General features: G+C 39.4%; 1 protein-coding gene across 2 annotated transcripts; it reads right to left on the bottom strand.

Annotated features, from left to right (window-relative positions):
- Positions 1-1,832: 1,832 nt before the first annotated feature.
- On the bottom strand, positions 1,833-19,317 carry LOC124066592 (high affinity choline transporter 1-like). 2 transcript variants are annotated; one of them, XM_046403115.1, is made up of 10 exons: positions 18,985-19,317; positions 15,058-15,127; positions 14,311-14,519; positions 13,999-14,112; positions 12,639-12,794; positions 8,240-8,388; positions 7,472-7,615; positions 6,355-6,508; positions 5,883-6,100; positions 1,833-5,245 (listed from the first exon to the last, which is right to left on the bottom strand). In XM_046403115.1, the coding sequence occupies exons 3-10, from the start codon at positions 14,492-14,494 to the stop codon at positions 4,703-4,705; spliced, it is 1,662 nt and encodes a 553-aa protein (XP_046259071.1). In that variant the 5' UTR covers positions 14,495-14,519; positions 15,058-15,127; positions 18,985-19,317; the 3' UTR covers positions 1,833-4,702. The 2 variants fall into 2 exon arrangements, with proteins under 2 accessions (XP_046259071.1, XP_046259061.1); XM_046403105.1 differs by lacking the exon at positions 15,058-15,127.
- Between the last annotated feature and the right edge of the window lie 449 nt (positions 19,318-19,766).

The following is a 19,766-nucleotide window of genomic DNA, read 5'->3' as shown; positions in this document are numbered from 1 at the left end:
TAAGGTTTACTTAAGGTTTAACTTAATGTTAAAAGGTAATGGAGGAGTGCAGGAAATCTGGGCAAGCATACAGCTTGAGAAGGAACAGAGCAAATCTAAGCTCAAGCAGGTGCCTGCCAAGGCAGGATTTTCAGAAAAGGCATTACAAAGTCTAAACCTGAAATCAGTGAATCAAGCTCTGAAAATGAAAGACTACACTCTTGAAAAAACCCCCCAAACAAACAGAAAAGAGACTCATGAATCTCCACAGATTCGCTGGCTCAGCATATCAGACAGTTTCATTAAACTTTCTGGTTCTTAACAAAGCCATGTGGACAATGCATAGTGCAATCTCTCAACATAGCTGGTTGTTTAGCCACAATCTCAAATGTCACCTAAGTGGCAAACTGTTGGACAAGAAATGACAAAATGAAACCTGGTCATATGAGAACTTTTGCAGTTAAGTAGCCTGTATTAATAGCTTTGTTTATGGTGTTACTGGCCATCTGGCAAAGTGCTGGTCTTTGTGTCAGTGGAGGTAATAACATGGATTTGCATGAGCAATTTGAACATGATGGGCCCCTTGCTGAGACAAGAGAATCTTGTCTATTTCTTAATCCAAACTCTTCTTCTCTTGAAACATGCAATTTAATAATCTTCTGTTTATGCTCACTGTGTCTGCCAGTCTGGTGTGAGAAATGGCCATCACAGCAACTGAATTACCCAGTACACCATGGAAACAATGTACTGCTCATGCAATCTAAAGATAGATTGTGATTTATTATCATTCTTGTTGTTGTTGTTGTTGTTGTTGTTTTTGGCGAAAGTTTATGATACACAAGCTAACTGACAATTCTAAAATTTCTTAAGATCTGCTCCAACATACAGTTTAGCAGCAATTCAGGGGGACCTGAGCCTGTTTTAACGGGGCAGTCATCTTAAAATCTCCAGTTTAATGGAACCATTAAATCACAGCTAATGACTTAACTGCTCATGTTGCCAGAGTTTTTGTCACCAGAAAAACACAGCTGAAAGCCTACTGAAACAAAGCCATGTCATCCCGTAAAGCCACCATTCAGACTTAAAACAGCAAGCCAGTTGAAACTTTGAAGCATCATCCTCTCTGTTAGCAATTGGCTAATGATAAAAAGTCCATAAAGTCACTTTTTTTAACTCTGTGGTTGAAACAAGACCCATTCCAGTCAAGCCCAAAATCACAAATTGCAGTAAATACTCAACAAAATATATTAATTATATTATTTCTAGTAGGCGCATATAGGTTATTTCTTTCTTCAACATTTAACTTTCAAATTAACTCACGTTTTAGTTTTTTTTTTATCCATCATCATGTGTTCTGCATGTAGAGAAGAAGATCATGGCCACAGTTCACATTTGATTGGATGCTGAATTGAGGAATCTTTTTTTTTTTTTTTCCTCAGTGAACTTACAGAATAACAGACCACCACAAGATCATGGGTCTTCCGGAGATTGAATTTCATGTGATTTGCATTACACCATGTGAGGAAGTTCTCTATCAGTCCCCTGTACTCAGCATAAATAGCCTCAAAATTCACTTCTCCCTAATCATTCGTAACTTAACTTTTTATTAAATTTTTTCAATCTTCACTGCATATTATATAAGATCCTGGACAGACATGGAAGCACAGTGCAACTCGACTGGTGCATGGCAACATACTGTGTGCCAGTCATTCTAAATGGTCCAGCCACTGTATTTTGTTTTTACTTCATGCATGCTTTGAGCAAAGTAGTATTCATCATTAAGCAGCAAAATTCTCAGAATGTTTGGAAAAACAAATTTCTATTTAAAAGTAAGGAAGCAATTTCAGACAGAGTAATTTGGTTTCAGCCTTTATTCTGACAGAACATCACCCCATGGGGATTTACATTAATCGAATACAAAGTAGGGCCTTGCCAAGTGGCAAGAGACAACAGCCTTCACAAAAGTTCAGTATACAAACAGTTTATGACAATCATCATGCATAATAGTATAAAACCAAATACATATTAGGGGAAAGTACAATACAAAAACTGTCCAGTACTATTGTAGATGGTGTTTGACTAATCCAACATGGAAAATAAAACAGTTCTCCTCAACTGACAAAAATGCACATGACAAAATTACGGCGTTGCCATCTTTTATTATATGGTGGACGGCTTGCTAAGGACGGCTTGCTAAGCTAAGGTTTCTTCCTTCGAATCGTGTGAAGTTTTTATTCTACATGGCTGTTACTTTCACTCACCAGTATGTTTTACCTGTCATGTGTACAACACACAACCATTCAGAGTCACTGCTGACACGAGTGAACAGTGATTTGATTGTGTGGATGTGAAATTATATTTAATGTCCTGCAAAACTGAAAGTGAACTCATGCTACTTTAAACATTACTAATTTAAAAATACGCATTTGCATGTTTCTTCTAAAACTCTTTGAAAGCATTGAATTTCATTAAAAAATAAAAAAGTGTAAATATACAAATCATGATTACACTGTACAGTACAAGAGTATAATACAGGTAGAAATCACAATTACTATATAAAAAGATGGTTGCATTGCGCCTGGCTGTGTCCTGTTTTCAAACAGTGTTTGTTCTGTCCGATTTCTCTTTGGAAAATGATAGTCATATAGTATGCTTGAGATGGAAGTCAGAATTCTAAGTTATAGTTTTGTATACTTAAAGTCAGTATTACCAATACATGAGGTATTTGAACAGTATTCACCCATTTTACAATGACCAACAGATAACCCTTGACAGCATAGTGAAACCAGTTTCCAGTGATATTAAAGGTAACAGTAAGGTAGAAGGAGCCTTTCTGACTATCGCTCGTGAGCAGAAATCTCTTTGCACAACAAACTGCTATGTAGACTCAGTACAAAAAAACATACATTAAAACAATGAAGGTTATTGAAAAGTCACCCCTCTAAATAAATCTAATTATTCAAAGACAGTAAAATTTTAAGTTGTGAAACTTAAATGCAAGTTCTCAGAATCGTAGCTGCAGACATTTTCACCAAATGATCCCACTATAAATTACAGCTTTGCAAACAGTATTTAACAAAACAAAACCAAAGAGTACAAATCACTGACAAACTGAAAGGCACAATCTCACACTGATGGACGAACTGATGTAGAAAACTGCTACATTCAGTTAGTTATAATGTGAGTAAATTGTCAATAAGGGGAATGGGCTTACAGTAACTGTAGCATGCTGCACTTTTGTTTCTCCCTGCTGCTTTCGAGATCAAACAGATCATTTAAAATGGTCATTAGGACAAAACTATTGAGTGAATTAATGCTTGTACTTTTATTTTCAATGATTTTCAATATTGCATGCACATCAAAACCACCAGCACTGCATTCAACCCTTCTGTCATTCTTAGCCTGTTGATTTCAAATTTTGTCAAAGTGTGATTAAAGACAAAGTCTTGCTGCTGATCTACTCAGCAGTATGAACATACTATGTGAAAATGCAAGTGCAACTATAAATCTTCACATCTTAGATATGTGAAGTGCTGCGAAACAGAAAGTTATAATTATACACAGTTAAACAGTTTGGAGACAGAACTGCACAGTCTTTCATTTTAAAACAAAAATCACAATGTTTAAGCAATGATTTTGAGTATAAGTAATAATTTAGGAGTTAAGAAATGATTATCTAGTCTTAACTTGCAAGCCATCTGTTACAGTTGCTGTATAGCAAAGATTGAGGCAGCAGGTAGAATAGAGAAAGGAAGAGATCTCATCACAGTCATACAAACTGTCAAATGATAAAATGTCTTTCACAAATATATAGTGGAACAGCGCAGAACGTGCACTCGTTCTTTAAGAAGCATTTCTTTGTTCTAGATGTGAAAGAGAGAGCCCCGTCATGCTGCACATAGCTGCAAATCATCAACAGAGGTTCACACTGAGAGAGGAGATTGGTAAACTCACTGTGCAGTACAGCATCATGAGACACACCCGAGCTGAGCTGATTAATAATTACTCAGTAAAGGATGAAGCACATGGCTTCTTGTACTCCTGGTTTTCTGATATGTGATGCTACCTGATGCATTCTCTCTTGCAAGAAGCAAAATTCATTAATAATCTGAACTTTTCTTTATATGAATTATAAACTATTTTATCATCATTCTTTTTTCATTGATATTTTTTTTGGAATGAAGTCCATTTCTTGTGCAAATGTCTTTTTGCTATAAAGCTGAATTCAGGACTTTCAAAAAAGAACCTCAAGGTGGTATTCTCAATTCCTCAAAATCTGGAAAAAATATTAGTGTAAAAGATTTATTATTTAACGGCTTGGCTTGATGGCTGAAGTTGTCTCTGAGTTCTTTGTGTAGGAAGCTTCCATTTCAGTGATTCATGAGAATATAAAACATTTTATTCTGGGCCTTTATGTATGTAAACATCTTTCACTATATGCTATGCTGGCTAATGGCTTGTTTTTGCTAATGTAACCAAGCCAAGGAAATTTTTCTTTTCCAGTATTCTCTCTGGAAGACAATGAGACAGCTGATGAAGTAGAGTGCCAGAGAGCTCAGAGATAACGTAAATGCCATTGCCACAAACTCAGTGTGATACCGAACAGGATCTGTACATGATATCCAGCCTTTGCCATTGTTCCCCCTGTGTGAAATCCTGCTTTACAGACAAACATGTCTGCCTCCCGCTAGTGCCTGTCTTCTCTCTGTCTCAGTGAGCCTCTTCAGCAGCTGGTGGTGTCCAGCAGCTGTTTAGCTGTGGAGCCATCTTCATTATCAGAGCTGGTCCTCCTGTTGTCCAGGGGACGGGCTGTGGATGTCTGCCTGCGTTTGATTTTGAACACATCCCACCTCTCAGACAGGAGACCCTTGTTGAAGATGATGGATGTGAGCCAGGAGAAGAGCAGAATGGATAGGAGTGAGATGACCATAATAGCAGTGCGAAAGGGGAAGAACTGGGTTAGCTTTCCCTCTTTGTCCAGCCGGCAGCCAGGGAACTTAATGGCAGGCGGGAGGCCGATGAGTGGCTCACCGCTCAGGACCCTCATGATGATTCCCATCATGTAGCCCACGGTGGCTCCATAGCCATTGGACACCTTGAAGAAGAGGATGCAGACCAGCTGAGGGAACATAATTGTGTAGGACATGTCCACGCCTACGAGCCAGAAGACCAGGACGCTGCTGTCCAGGAAGGTGAGCGCAGTGCCAGACAGACCCACTACTACCACTGAGATACGGATCACCCACTGCATCTCACGGTCTGACGCCTGTGGGAATGGAGAGAATTACAACAAGAAAGACTAAGAGAATTGAAGGTCCAGTGTGTAGAATTTATTGGAATCTCGTGTTGTAGTTGCAGTTTGACTGAATACCAATTGAATACCTCTTGTCTAACCCTCCCCAATGGTGGCTGCTCCCTCTGTATGTATATAAGACTCATTTTAAGGTAACGAAAACACACTGATTCTTAGTTGCAATTTATTGTACGCTAACGAAAACATCGTTATGAATGTTGTATTCCATGGCTGCCTCTAAATACCCATAAATCCTCTGCACTAGCCCTTTAAATTTCACTATATGCCTTGTTTTACAATGTAAGAATCTAAGGATCATCTGATCTCCTAACAAAGACAAAAACACAGTGCCAGCACTTTAGTGTACAGAACACAACAGTATGCACAACATTCTTCAGGGATGAAATAATGAAATAGATCTTTGTTAAAAGAGAGGATCATAAACAGGGCTTATTCTGAAACAGCAGGCATATTGTATAGGATGTACAGTATTGCAAAGTCAATAGCGACTTTGTTGCTGACTGCAGCTTATATGTGAGAGTATAACATATATATATATATATATATATATCTTGCACCAAAGATATATATCTTGCACCAAAGTTCTCACCTGCTTCCTGATAATGTTCTTGTAGATATTTGAGGAAAACAATGAGGCAGAGGACAGAAGAGCAGAGTCCATGGAGGACATGACAGCAGCAGCTACAGCTCCAATGCCAATGACAGAGACATAAGGGGGTGTGAGGTACTGCAGGGCAATGGGGAGGATGGAGCCTGCCTGGTCACGTTCATATGGGGTGGGCAATCCATAGCTGGTTGAGTTCCAGTCTGGGAGGTAGGAGAAATTAATATTTGGGTTAAGAGGCATGTGTGAAAACTGAGGGGAAGAATAAAATAATCAAACAAGGACCAGGGGTCAATCTGATGAAAACAAGAAGCTTTTATCAGTGAAATAATGAGAAAAAAATGTAGTTTCAGAAGTCAGCAGCTTAAAGTCACACAGACATTAATTTAAAAAAAATAAGTAAATAAATATAAGCTTATTTAATAAATTTTCAAAGATCTAAATTAAGAGTGCGTACCTGTAGAGGCTGCCACAGCGCCGACCAGCACAGAGGGAATACCGAGCACCAGGCAGAAGGCTGAAGAAGCGAAGCAGGTCACTTGAGCCTGGGTGTAGGATGAGGCTGAAAGGATTCTTTGGTAGAACGCCTGGTAGGCCAAACCACCCAGAGCCTGGCAGGGACACACAGTTCAGGCGTGATGACAGGAATCAATTGGCACAGCAATACAGGACAAAAAAGACCAGTCCTGTCATGACTTGACATAATGTTTTCATTGGACTCATCCAAAGGTATAAGCCAATTTAAAATAACTAATAATAACGGTAGGGGTCATGTAAATCCGAGAAGTGTACATGTATTTGTTCCAAATATTTCATTACAGGATTTTAGGCAGGTCCCAAACAATTACCGTCAGTGGTCTATTTGTGTCTACTACTCACAGAAATCCTAGAGTGCCTGCTTAGCCTGTGAACGTATTATTTAGAACTGGATACGGTGCAACTCAGCCTTGATTCTAATTTTGCCCAGTGGCCACTGACGATACTGCAGCAAAAAATCCCCTGCTGCTGTAAAAGCATTTTCCTCATCTGTAAATGTGTCAGGGCTGGACACCTCGAGGTCTGCAAACACGCTCAATTATGACTCTTTGTATTATGAATTATATTTATCAGTAGTCAACAAAAGAGAGGTAAAAGATAACCTTTTCAAGATTTCAAAGTTCAACAAAAAACAGCAATACAACATTGAAAGAAATGTTATGTCATTACAATGAAATGAAACGGTATAAATCTTTGCTAATTAGTCCATTTCAGATGCTTTTTGAACAAGGATAAGGCAGATGTCGATTATAGTGATGGAAGAAGATTGTTCCAAAGGGATGATCATCTGCATTTCATTTTTTTCAATTTGCATTTCAGAGTTATTCTTACAGTAAGAATTAATTAGAATGAATTAATAATGTTGCTGAATGTTTACATTTTTCAAAACAGAAGATGTTATTCTCTACATTTTTTTTGCCTTCTCTGCTGTATCAAAAATGTACTGAGGAGCTTTTGTGTACTGCATAAGTTGTGTATAACACAACATTTAGTACTGTCGTGTGCGTAAATATAATGATCTTTTCCATTCCACTGACCAGCAGCATGAAGTCGTCAAACCACTTGCCAGCATCTTCGAGCTCCACCGTGCCGACCCAAGGAGCCTGGAAGGTCTGGTTGTAGGCCGTCAGTGAGATATCCACAGAGTGAGGGTTGGTCAACAGGAAAGGAACACACACCCACTGTATACACAAACACGGGAATACAGTTAATCTGATTATAGGCCCAGTGGGAAAGCTTTCAGTCAGTCACTGGAAATTAGACTCTTTCTAGACGCTTTCTGAGTGATACATAAAGCACTCTTAAATCCCATTAGGGTTAGCTTACACAGATCATCATTTATCCAGACTTATTTGTATTTTGTTGACAAAATAATCTAAACCATCTTCAAACCACCATCTTCATCAGCAATTCCATAACAACTAGACAAAATCCAACCCTATTTTTGCCAATTATTGTTTTTAAGCTTTAATCAAACCAGTTTTCTAACTGACAATTGGCAAACTTATACTGGATGAAATAAGGTATAACCCTGAGGACACAATTTCAGGAGGAGTCAATCACAGAGTACATCGAAAACAAGCATAGTTAACAAGCTATCAGGTACCTTGACTGGACTCTATATTGAAATTGAACCCCTGTGTATTCTTTCATCTACTTGTTTCTACTACATAGTTGAGTAAGTAACCCGATAAGCCTCATGAATGATGGGTCATCATTCAAGACAAGAATAGAGCTGGATAGATGTTCCCTGACTGACTGTTCAGAACGGCTGTTGTGTGACTGGATCAATAGATGTTACGCACCAGACTGACAAAGATGAGAATGAGCTGGATGACATCTGTGTAGGCCACAGAGTAGAGCCCCCCCAGCAGTGTGTAGATTATAGCCACCACTGAGGAGATGATGATGGAGTAGACGTAGGACAGGTCCAGGATCACACTCATAGTTCCACCTGGAACAATACAGCAAAGCAATGAGCATCGGAGGACTGACAAAGAGAAGATGTCTTACAGCAAGTTGACTAGTGTAAAAGTGTTGCTTCCTACACATACATGCAACTGCTTGCTGTGATTGTTTAATTGGTTTATTAGTTTTTTCTCTCTCACACAGACGGACACGTAAGCATGCATCCACTCTTATAAACTAAAGATTTATGAACAAACTAGTGTCTTTGTTGTACTCTTCATATGTCTTAATCCATTATTTTCCAAAAGACACTTGGACAAACAAATGACACTTTTACCAACAAAAAGCAAAACACTACTTTGCTAGTCATTTAATTGAAGGATAAAGATATAATTAAGTATGGGTGGCTTTGGTTTAAACCTTTTAAAAGCATTCAAGAGCTTTGATAAAGCAACAACATAAAAGAGGTAATGATAAAATTATAACAAACAAAACTGTACAGAAACACATAACAGAAGCAGCCTATTGATTGTGACACCAAAATATTTCATTTTCACCCTCTTGGGTAAATTATCAACCTTTAAATACTGGTATTTCTTAATTAAATAAAAAATTCAAGAAGAAGGTAAAGACAAATGTCTTCAAGTAGTGAAACAAATGTTTCTAAAATGAGAAAACTATATAAGTAAATATAAACAAGTGAATAAAAAAAAGACATCTTGTTACTCAAACAAGGCAAGCAAATCGTCACTACCTTCACCGTCTCTTCTGCCACATTGCCAGGGTCCCCCCTGCCGCAGCCTGCAGCCACACCACAACAATGCCCTTAAACAGAGAAGTGTCAGATCGGCACCATCGATCGCCACTCACCACCCTGCTGACCTGTCACCCCCTAACGACCCCGCCACCCTTAAATCATCCTGTCCCAGACAGCTGTTTGTCATCTTATTTTTTCTATCACATTATCTAAAATATTTTGTTTTTTTAAACTTTCCTCTACAGATAGACAAACCCATCACTTTATATATATAAAAAAACACAGTAGATGCTACAGTTATTAACCACCTGTTCACACTAGGCACAAAAATGCACCTTGTTAGAGGAGCTCTAAGTACACGTGGGAGTACATTTAGACATGACCACAATGAACCGCAAATTCATTTGGATCGCAAACCTCAGAATTTCAAATGACATTTATCGTCTTTTTCATTCGTTCGTGTGTTTTTCGTAATTTTGTGTGGAAATTATATCAGGGAGGCAAAGTCCAACCACAAGTGGTCAGTCTAGTTGCATTTTGATGCCATGTGTGAACTGGAATCCATGTCAACACCTACACCTGATCTGGATGTATCTGAACACACATCCAGATTGAACTGGGTCTTGGTGTTGTTTGTCCTGTAACATCTCTCATGGTGTGGTATGACACAACAAAATTGTAGTAAATAATTCCCGGTTGTTCTGTTTTCCTTCCATAGCTCTGTGTCCTGTGCTGAGCTGTGCTGTTCCCGTCTGTGCTAAATTTAGGAAGGGAAAAGGTGAAATGAGATTCAGGGGCCTCTGGGACTTACTAAGCAGCACCAGGGATAGACAGAGGGAATGAGACACCTAAATAAGCTGGTGTTGTTTTTAGATCCTTGTACCACGTTCAAAACTCATGCATGTGCACATACACGCACGCGCACTCGCACACACACACGCAGACACGCACACACACTTTACAAATGTTCAATCCCCTTCCCAACAGAAATTTGACCATGACTGTGGACTGGTAAAACTATACACATTAAAAGTTAAGTCTTTTCTGGTACTGAATTGCCACACACAAACACACACACACACACACACACAAACACACACACACTTCCTCAAGCAGATCAAGAAGCTCAGTTTATACTACACATACACACACATAAACAGTCTCCCAGCAACAACACCCCTGCAGCTCAAATTCTCAGAACACTCTCCTAAGTGTCAAGTGTTTGTGTGTCTGTGCGTGTGATGCCAAGCACTCATACGGGATGCATGCATCTCAGAAACAACGATAGGACGTTTCACTGAGTAGTGAGGAGTCCCCTGATTCTATATTGGTTTTGGCAGGAATGTTCCAGGAACGTTGCAGCCTTCCTACCATTCCTTTTGTGGAACATCAGCACATCATACACATACCTTGGTGTCTTAAACACCGTCAGTGGATTTCCCTGTTCGCCCCTTCAAGCCTTTTTAAACATCTTTTTACTCCAAAAAGTAAGTATGTAACATTTTCCCTGTGTCAATCAGATACTGCCTTGGCACAAACAATGGAAAATCTGCTTTGAATAATTGATCACCTTTCACAATCAACAGGCTGCTCGATGTTTAACCCCTCTTTTCAAATAACACTGGAAAAGAAAACAGCATTAAAATACACACAAGAAAACATACACACAAGCACTTTCTGCCATGTACATTCAAACTGTAGAGCACATCTACACTTGCATCCACTACAAAAACGCACAAACACACACACACACACACACAAAGTCACTTACAGTTTAGAGCAGCAGTGAAAACAGTAATACTAAATGTAGTAGCTTGAATAAAAATAGTAGACAACTCTATATCTTAAGCAGCCACTGTACTCTGCACTGTACAAATAGGCCATAAGAACAATTTTCCAAGCTATAGAACAATAATCCACACAAAAAATAATAAGAACCCACTGCAGCTGTTAGTTTTAGTGACTGACCCTTGTTTCATTTCTTTTCATTTGAACAAGGCAGTAAAGACAAGCATCTACAGCATCTGGGTGTAAAATGTGTGTGTGGCAAATATTTAATATGCTTTTCCACCTAGAACTTGGCATTGTAAAACTTTATTAGTACAGGTATTTTTTCAGTGGTTCATTATGTGCTGTTCAGGAAACACATCCACTAGCCGTTCAGTGAGAGGAATGATAATTGACCATTTGTTAAGTTGCTCCCCCTGCTGCTACTCGTAACCTAACACTGTGCATTTGCAATTTACAATTTTAACAGCAGTCACCACTTGAAATTCTTGGAAAAATTTTGAAGTAATATCCAACTATGTTATCTTAGTGCTGTGTCTCTGGGTTCAAGTCATAAAAAGGTGCTATCAGAGGACCTTGCTAGCTAGGTCCTCTCTGCATCCTGTGAAGGTTTTGTCCAACCTTAAGCCAAGCCATGTTTTCTTTTCAAAATCGCCATGACCTGATAAAAACAAATTGCCTATACTAACACTGCATTAGTTCGTAGGATAATAGGTTACCTTAGATAAAGCACATTGTCTGACTAGCATTGTGTGAAAAGTGTTCCCATCAGAATTCAGGGTAACAAGCAACTCTTCATCAGATTTGAATTTTGCATTTTCCCCAGTAACATTATTGACTGTGACACTTTCAGCTCTCATCCCAAAAACCCTTGTCTCTTATAATGTTAAAGGTGAAAACATAGTGTTTGAAAATAGAAAGTCTTAAAACAATGCTTACTAACTAGAGCTTAACTGCAATATGTGACCAATGCTGCTTCTTTAAGACTTCTACATGGATTGTCCACGGGTGAGGATGCTGACAGTCTGTCTGGGACGTACAGCTTTAGCCTTAGTGCTCTGGAGTTTTGGGCAGTTATGACTGCAGGTAGCAATTAGTCAGACATGCTACTGATTGCACTGATGTTAGAGCATACTGATCAATCCATTCCTTACACAAATGCTGTTATGTTTTGGTGATTATTTGGGGGGAGGCAGTAAACAACTCCTTGTATACCAAGTATATCTCTTACACTGATTTGATATCCAAAGCTAAGAGTTCAGTTGTGCCTAATTATGTTTGATCAGCCGTGATCGAACAACTGTTCTTCAAAGGAGGGGGATAGCAAACGGTCAGTCATTTTAACAAATGGTGTGTCCTGTATTCAGTGTTTATTTTATTTTAACTTCATATATACTTCTTGTTATGTAACTGTTAACCTGCTGAACTGCACCAGCTAAACGTAATGTGTGATCAAAATTTACGGGAACATCAGTCATACTTTGTGAAAAAGGTTTTGAGTGTTTCATAGAGTGATTATTTATAAACCAGTGATTTAATTGCTCCTTTAATTGCTTTTCACCTGCCTTCTTCTAATATACGGCATTAACATGAATGAGTTGTTGTCAAAAAAGCACCAACTATCAGCCCTCAGCTGTTTATCTACTCCAGTGTCTGTGCACATTGTGTACCCAGATCTGTGGGTGCCTGCATGATTGCACAAGTACTTGCCAGTATAGGGACAGACACTTTCACAATGTGAACTAACTTACCCAGGCTAACAAGTGTGCGTGCCACCCACAGAACATCAGCAACCAGTGCCGGAAAGATCAGCGCACTGCTGAGAATGTTCCCATACTTCTGTTGAAAGGGGTCCATCATTGTCACATACTTGTTCTCTCTCATTGGCTTGGCAAAGAAAAAACCACCTGAAGCAAAAAGCAAGGGATACACAAAATCAGAGTCTCTCCCTGGAAGTGATGAAGCCATAAAGTAATACATGGCCATATTTCTGTCATTTAAAAAAATAAATAAAAGAGAAAGGAAGAAGAGGGAGAGAGTGAGCAGGAAATAACAAGCACATGTGAACAAAAAGACAAGCAAGGTTTCCTGTGTTTCTTACAGTTGATAAGAAAAGAGCAGGGACCATTATATTCTCTGATCAGTGTTTCTCACACTAAGCAGGTCATGTTTCACTGGGGACCCAGTACTAATGATTTCACATTCCAAATGTTTACAGATGGATCACTGAGTTTGTCGTTAATTTTACAAATTCAGGAGGAAGCAGTCTAAGTCTCTGAGGGAACTCATCCCTTTGCAGCTGTTGCTTCAAGTTACAATCCTGACCTGATTTCTCATGGTCCTATTTTTAACATGAGCGGCACTTTTATTGGTGCGCAGACTCGGATGGAGGAAGCTACCTTACAGGTCAACAACACTTGAGCCTGAGAACCAAGTCTGTGAACTTCATTTTGATGATGCATTTAGGAAAATGTGTGTTGAGACTCTGGGGAAACTTGATCTCCATTTCAAAGACAATGTCTTTCCTACAGCAGTCAGAACACGTTACAGCTCTTGCCACAAGATCACATACCCTGCCTGAAGATGCTGTGCACTGGACTGAACTCATACTGCACTTGTTTGCATTGGTGCATCAATCATTGTACTTACTACCTGTTAGGTCACTTGATATGCTGGGTAACTGAACTATGCATTGGCTAAAAAGTACTTGCTGCACATATTCTCACATGCATTTTATTTTTGTGTGTTGACATGTTTTATTGAGCATGTGAGTGCTGATAAAAATAAAAACTATACAGTATTTATAATAACAAACTGCATTGTAACTAGAAGGATTTTTACAATAAAAAATAAAAAATAATAAAATAAGGTTTCCAGTGTGTGATTGTTAGTAGCCTGTGTGGCAAGTCACCTTTCTGCCAACAACTGGTGTTCTTTTCAGACCCTACATACAAGACCATTGCACCTTGTGGAAGCCTTCAAATTGTATATAAAATTGCATTTACCCAGATTGTTATCAGTTTACATCACTTGTCTTAAAGAAAGAAAGACAGTGAAGATGGTGGAGGCGAGGATCAGGGTTTATTGTCGGGAGTTAATGCTGGTGCTCACCTAAGAAGAAGGTTAGGACGTAAGGCACAGGCATGAGAGCCCACACTGCGCCAAGCGTTGGGTTGTATGTTGCCTCAGCAATACCGAGGATGAAGCCTCCACCCACCCATGTAGCTGCAGAGAGACAAATACATGCATTACTACACTAGCTTGTGCATTTTACTGACTTCTTCATATGCACCAAACAACCATTTCTTAAGACACACACATCCGTTATCACTTTTTAAATATTAATGTTCAAATATTTAATATTTGAATTGTTCAAATATTTAATGACATAAACATATTAGAAAGAACAATCAGCTAGTTTACCAGTAAGAGTGAAGATGCCAACTAGCAAGTTGATGTTGCGTCCAGCCAGTAGTGTTATCTCCATGCCATCCCCTGTGCATTTCTTCTCCTCCTTCTTGGAGCGCATAGATGCCCAGATGCCCGTGCCCAAGATAACCAGGTAGAATCCCGCCATCACCACCAGACCCGGAACATTGAGAGCCATCCTGAACTATTTCTCTGTGTGTTTCCTGTTGAGAGACAAAACAAAGGAACATGAAGATCTGACTTGCTACTGGTTAGAAAAAGAAATATGCAAATCCTGCTCGCAGTAGTTCAAAATGCACAAACAATTTCACATGACAAAATATATTATCTTTTACTTTGTGTAAAAAATACTTGTAGGATTGCAGGACAAGGGGGATGGAGGAGGCAGTTTTGCACAAATTTAAGTGTCATCTAAGATGGTTCTGACAAACAATAAAAAGGTATTCATCATGCGCAGAAAGCTAATAAGCGCAAATGGTAAATAAATAATATTTAATAGAAAATAGGAGCATGTGTTCAAATCATTGAACAGCGGAGGGTGAGTTGGGTTGAAAAGGAACTCTTAAAATCAGAAAAGTGAATAAAGAGAAGGCAAGAAGTAATAAAAAAGAGAGGAGCAGCAGCTTGCTTGGCAGACAAGAAGATGAGGTGACGAGAAGAACTGGGATGGAGGAGGAAGAACAAAGAAGAAGATGTGAGCGATGGAAAGATGAAGAATTGGAGAGTTGTAAGGGATCTCACCATAATACTTGGCAGCACTGACAAAAGATGGCGGACAGATGTTGTCCCCCGTCTTCAGTGGTTGGGAGGCCTGAGTTTCGACCCCAAACATCGGGAAGTGAACACAACTCACAGCCAAGTTAGTGCATACACATGTGTGTGTGTGTGTGTGTGTGTGTGTGTGTGTGTGTGGTTACTGTAACTGTACACTGGTTAGATGGATTTCTAAAAAAAGGATTAAAAAATGAGGAAAGCCTTTGACTGAGTGCTAATCTTTAACTGCTGGTTTGCACCTACTTCCCTGCACATTAACATGGCTAATGCTGGCTATACCGTAGCAACTGCTTTAATGCAGTCCAATACTCAAGACAGGTTTCGTACTTAAAATATCACAGTAAAGCAGTTTCTTGGGGAAAAAAATGTTTTCATTATTACAGACAGAAACGCATTTACCGCAAACAAAGCCATCATTGCCATGGTGAAAAATAAGACATGGCCCTCGCTCAACAAACTGAAAAACACATTATGCAAAAAGCTCTGGCTTCAGCCATAACACTCGAGGAAGAAAGAATGCATGTATATACACTTGGGAGGAAGAGGAAAAAAAGGAAATGTTTGTCAAAGGAATGGAAAGAAAAAAACGAGTAAGAGGCAAATGTGTTGGTGTGTGTGTATGTTTATGTGAAGGCGTGGAACAGAAATTGGTGAGGGGCTGAAGGTGGGAGGATCTCTGCCAAAGTCAATAAAAGCCTGAAAAGCTCACTCACGTGTCTGTGTGTTCTGTGTTCTGTGTTCTGTGTGTGTGTGAGTGTGTGGTTCTGCACACTGCAGCCTTACAGCCTTCACATACCAGACATTGTAGAGTTAAAACAAAATGTTTGAGCCTATATGGCTTGTGCCATATAGGCTCAAAAATTTAAGATATCCATGAACTGTCCTTGTGCACATTTTAGCCAAAGGTACTTTGGTGTATTAAGAACCAGAGAAACGACAATAAACGGTCTCCCCTATAATAATAGCACAACAGCTGATACAAACTACTTGCTGCTTGCTTACTTACTTACTGCAGGTGTGCAATGTCAAACATGCACCATAATTAATGTTTATGAGAAATATATGAATGTGTGAATGTGAGTATTAGTTTTAATTTTCATTTTATTTTGTTTTCTACAGCAGAAACTGTATGACTTTGATTCATACAGACGTTGGACCGTACTACCAATGAATGAGAGGTGTGAGGTGTCAGCGATCCGACTAATTACCACTGCCACACTGGGTGGAGACGTCTAGCTGGCAATATCAAACTACATTTCTAAAGCTACACTTCCTTGTCTTTAAAGATGGCATCTGTCCTGCCTGAGAATAAACCGTGGCAAAGTTTCAAGTCATATAATAAACTCATCATGCTGTGACAGAAACGGCGACAGAGATTTTACAAGAAACCTGTAATTTCCCAAGCACACAAACAAACAAACAAGAAATACCTAATTGTTTGTGCGTATTATTCAGTGGAACTTTAGTAGTACTAAGCATCTGGTACTTTTCCATAACACCTCTGACACAGCTCACGTGGGCATACAATGCGGGAACATTAGCAGATACAGAGGAAAGGATACTTCTGAATATATCTGCATCATTAATTTGCATCTTGGGCCATTAGGGGCAATCCTTTTCACAGTTTTTTAAACAGGCAGCAATCATAGCTTAACAGCATGTGAGTAAAATAAAGGAAACTAATTTCACCAATTCTGCATCTGATTGTGCTTACTGATTCTGGTGCCACAGGGTAAGAAATTTAACCATCGTATTTCTGTTCTGTCATTTGATTATTACAGAAATATCTATAGGTCGCCTGCTGATGCTACCTGCACAAGTAGTAGTCAGTAGTAGTCAGTTAACAGGCTAATCGTATGGAACATTGTATTCGTCATGAGCAGCCAGACAGCAAACCTAGCAAGCAAACCTGATGGGCCTGATATGAATTAAAAACAAGTTTCTGTTTCTTTTTCTGTAGAAGGAGTTCTTCCGCAGAACAGCAACAAAACGTAGGCACTGAAGGTAAACTTCAGCTGACAGAAAGCAGGCACAACATCTCACTGTATCAGACATCAGATATTCTCTTTCATTTAAGTGCAGCAGTGTGTCTTGGCACTGGGGCAACTACAACACTCTTTCTACAAATACCCTGCCACCCCACCAATCCCTCACCATACACACATATAGACCCCTACCCCACCCACTACCCACCATCTCCCTGCCTCTCAGTACTTTTCCGTTCAGATCGACTTCTTCGACAACAGTTTGTGTGCTGCCCTCCTCTTCACCATATCTATCCTCTGCTATCTGACAATGCAGTGTTTACAGATGAAATGATCTGTCACTAGCAGGGAGCACTGAACAATGTTTAGCTGATATCTCTGATCAGAAACTGTCTGAACATGAACTTTCACAATGCTGCAAGGCTATCAGATGTCAGTCAGGTAGATGTCCATTGCTAGGGGAATGGGGGCTCGCAACATTCCACACATAAATGTGTTGTCAGAATCAGAATCAGAATTCCTTTTATTTATCCTCGAGGGGAAGTTCTTTCTTTCTTTTTTTTCTGTCTTTCACAGAGAGAAAGTAAGGAAGTTTGAGAAAGTAAGAATGTTTGAGGAATACCAGATATCAAAAAAAAAGATTACCTCTCTATTTCACCTCTATTTCTCTTATTTCGTCAAACAAAAGGTGAGATATGAGGCTTACCAAACAACAGCAAAGAGGAGATAATAGCCACTGTAAAGACTGCATTAGTCACTGCTGCTGTGTGGGTTTTTAAAGACAATGAACAATCAAGAACATTAAATATTTTCTAACATTCTGACTGAAAAAGACTTTAAAGTCTCTCTGACTCTGTACCTTCACTATCTGTGCATTTGATTATAAACACAGAGGAGCACTTTGAAACAAAGATGGACCCCGACTATCTGTGAATGAGGACAAATGAGGTTGGGTGGGCAAAAAAAGAATCTGTCAAAAGGTACATGACAGGCACATCAAAGGCTTTCACTTGGAGGACAAATTAAAGCTAATCTCTTAGTCTTAGAGGGAGCTGCTCACTGTGATAGCTCACTCAACGTGACGAGGGTGACGAGGCGTCAGGGTGATCAGCTCTCGGGGGTGATGACAGAAGGTAAGCATAACAGAAATGATTTGAATGATTCAGAGCTCAAAGGAGGAAATTAGAATGACAGTGATGAAATCAGACCAAAAGAAGTTTTATTTCCACATGGTGAAGACTGTGAGGATGAACCTTAACTCTAAACCCTTAAAAAAAATAAAAAACAAACAAAAAAAAAAAAACCTAACACACTGTTATCACTGAGAACCGGCAAATTACAAAAACTATATACCAGCAGTGATATACATACAAAATCTTGGATATTCAAAACGAAAGACAAATATCGCTCGGTACATTCTGCATCACCTGAAATATGTAGCCTTCCAAAAATGACACTGATTTTTCACTACAGTCTTTAACACAATATTTCTTCAGAACACTATATAACCAGTAAAATATAATTAAGAGTCAGTCTGATAACACACTGCAGCATTTTCTGCTTCTCTACTCTCAGGCCAATAGCACTGGAGAATTACAGTTTATCAGCATCAATTCTAGAGAATACAGAAAGATAGATACACAAAGATATGCAGCCATAGTCACAGAGGACAAACCATGTGGCTCACACCAGTGCCCCTCAGTGCTATTTCTAGGACAGGCATGCACTCTCACTTAGGCTTGATTGAGCTAATATAAAACCACACACATACTGTACATGTGCACATGCAGAAATACCTCTGTACTTTCAAGCAAAGATATGTAAAAGATGAACATCAAGTAAATAACATGACAACAAAGGTGGGGAAAAAAACAACAATAGTGAGGATATTCAATGATTGAATACATACCTAAGGTTAACAGTACTTGTCAGTTCTTAATGATGATGTTGATGGCTATTCTCAGAGGACAGAGAATAGGCCGGGTGATAAATTCAGTCCAGGAGGAGAAAGATTTATGCAACACTCATCCACAGTGTTGGGAAGTGAAAAAGACTGCCAAGAGATGAAGAGTACCACAAAGAAACAATGGCTGGTCTTCAGTCCTTTACATTTAAGGTCAAAAGTGTTATTTTTTAAAAAGGTTTTAAAGAAAGCACTCTGCGATCAAGAGGGAAAGTAAGAGTGGATTCAAGGCTCATGAAGAAGATTCAAGGAGGAAGGATGGAACTCTCTAGAATCGGCACTCAGCCGTACCCTGGTTTTAAACATCACTGGGTGGGAGGGGTCTGACAGGATACAAAAGAGAGGGAAGCTACCACTACTGCCACCTGCTGGGTGACTGCACTGATGCTGTGTCTGTGGCCACTTAGCTGTGCTGAGAACGCAGAGCAGACCCAGCCCCTGTTTACCTTTGGATCAACAGGAAGATGACTTATACCGACACCTCCAGCTGCATGTCATCAGCTCATTAATGTCCAACTCTGCCTTTCTCTGTCTCAAGCATCTCCCATTCTTTTTCCTTTCACCTCCCATTAACTTCCCTATCCTTCCAATTTTGTCTCTTTTTCAAACTTCTGTTTCCATGTGTTCTGTATCTGTCAGAAATGACTTGCTGCACCTCTCTTATCTCTCACCTACCTGCTGTGTTTCACAGCAACTGAACAGCCGGGAACCACAAGGATCCTCTCACA

The sequence above is a fragment of the Scatophagus argus genome, chromosome 2 (genome assembly GCF_020382885.2).
Source record: "Scatophagus argus isolate fScaArg1 chromosome 2, fScaArg1.pri, whole genome shotgun sequence".
NCBI classification, from domain to species: domain Eukaryota; kingdom Metazoa; phylum Chordata; class Actinopteri; family Scatophagidae; genus Scatophagus; species Scatophagus argus.
Note: the sequence above shows the minus strand (reverse complement) of the source record. Positions and strands in the feature narration are given on the sequence as shown.

Coding starts and splice junctions, on each gene's coding strand:
- LOC124066592 (XM_046403115.1), bottom strand. CDS start 14,494: ATGGCTCTCAATGTTCCGGGTCTGGTGGTGATGGCGGGATTCTACCTG. Junction 12,795..13,998: donor CGTCCTAACCTTCTTCTTAG/GTGAGCACCAGC, acceptor TTTTTGCTTCAG/GTGGTTTTTTCTTTGCCAAG. Junction 7,616..8,239: donor TTCTCATCTTTGTCAGTCTG/GTGCGTAACATC, acceptor TTGTGTATACAG/TGGGTGTGTGTTCCTTTCCT.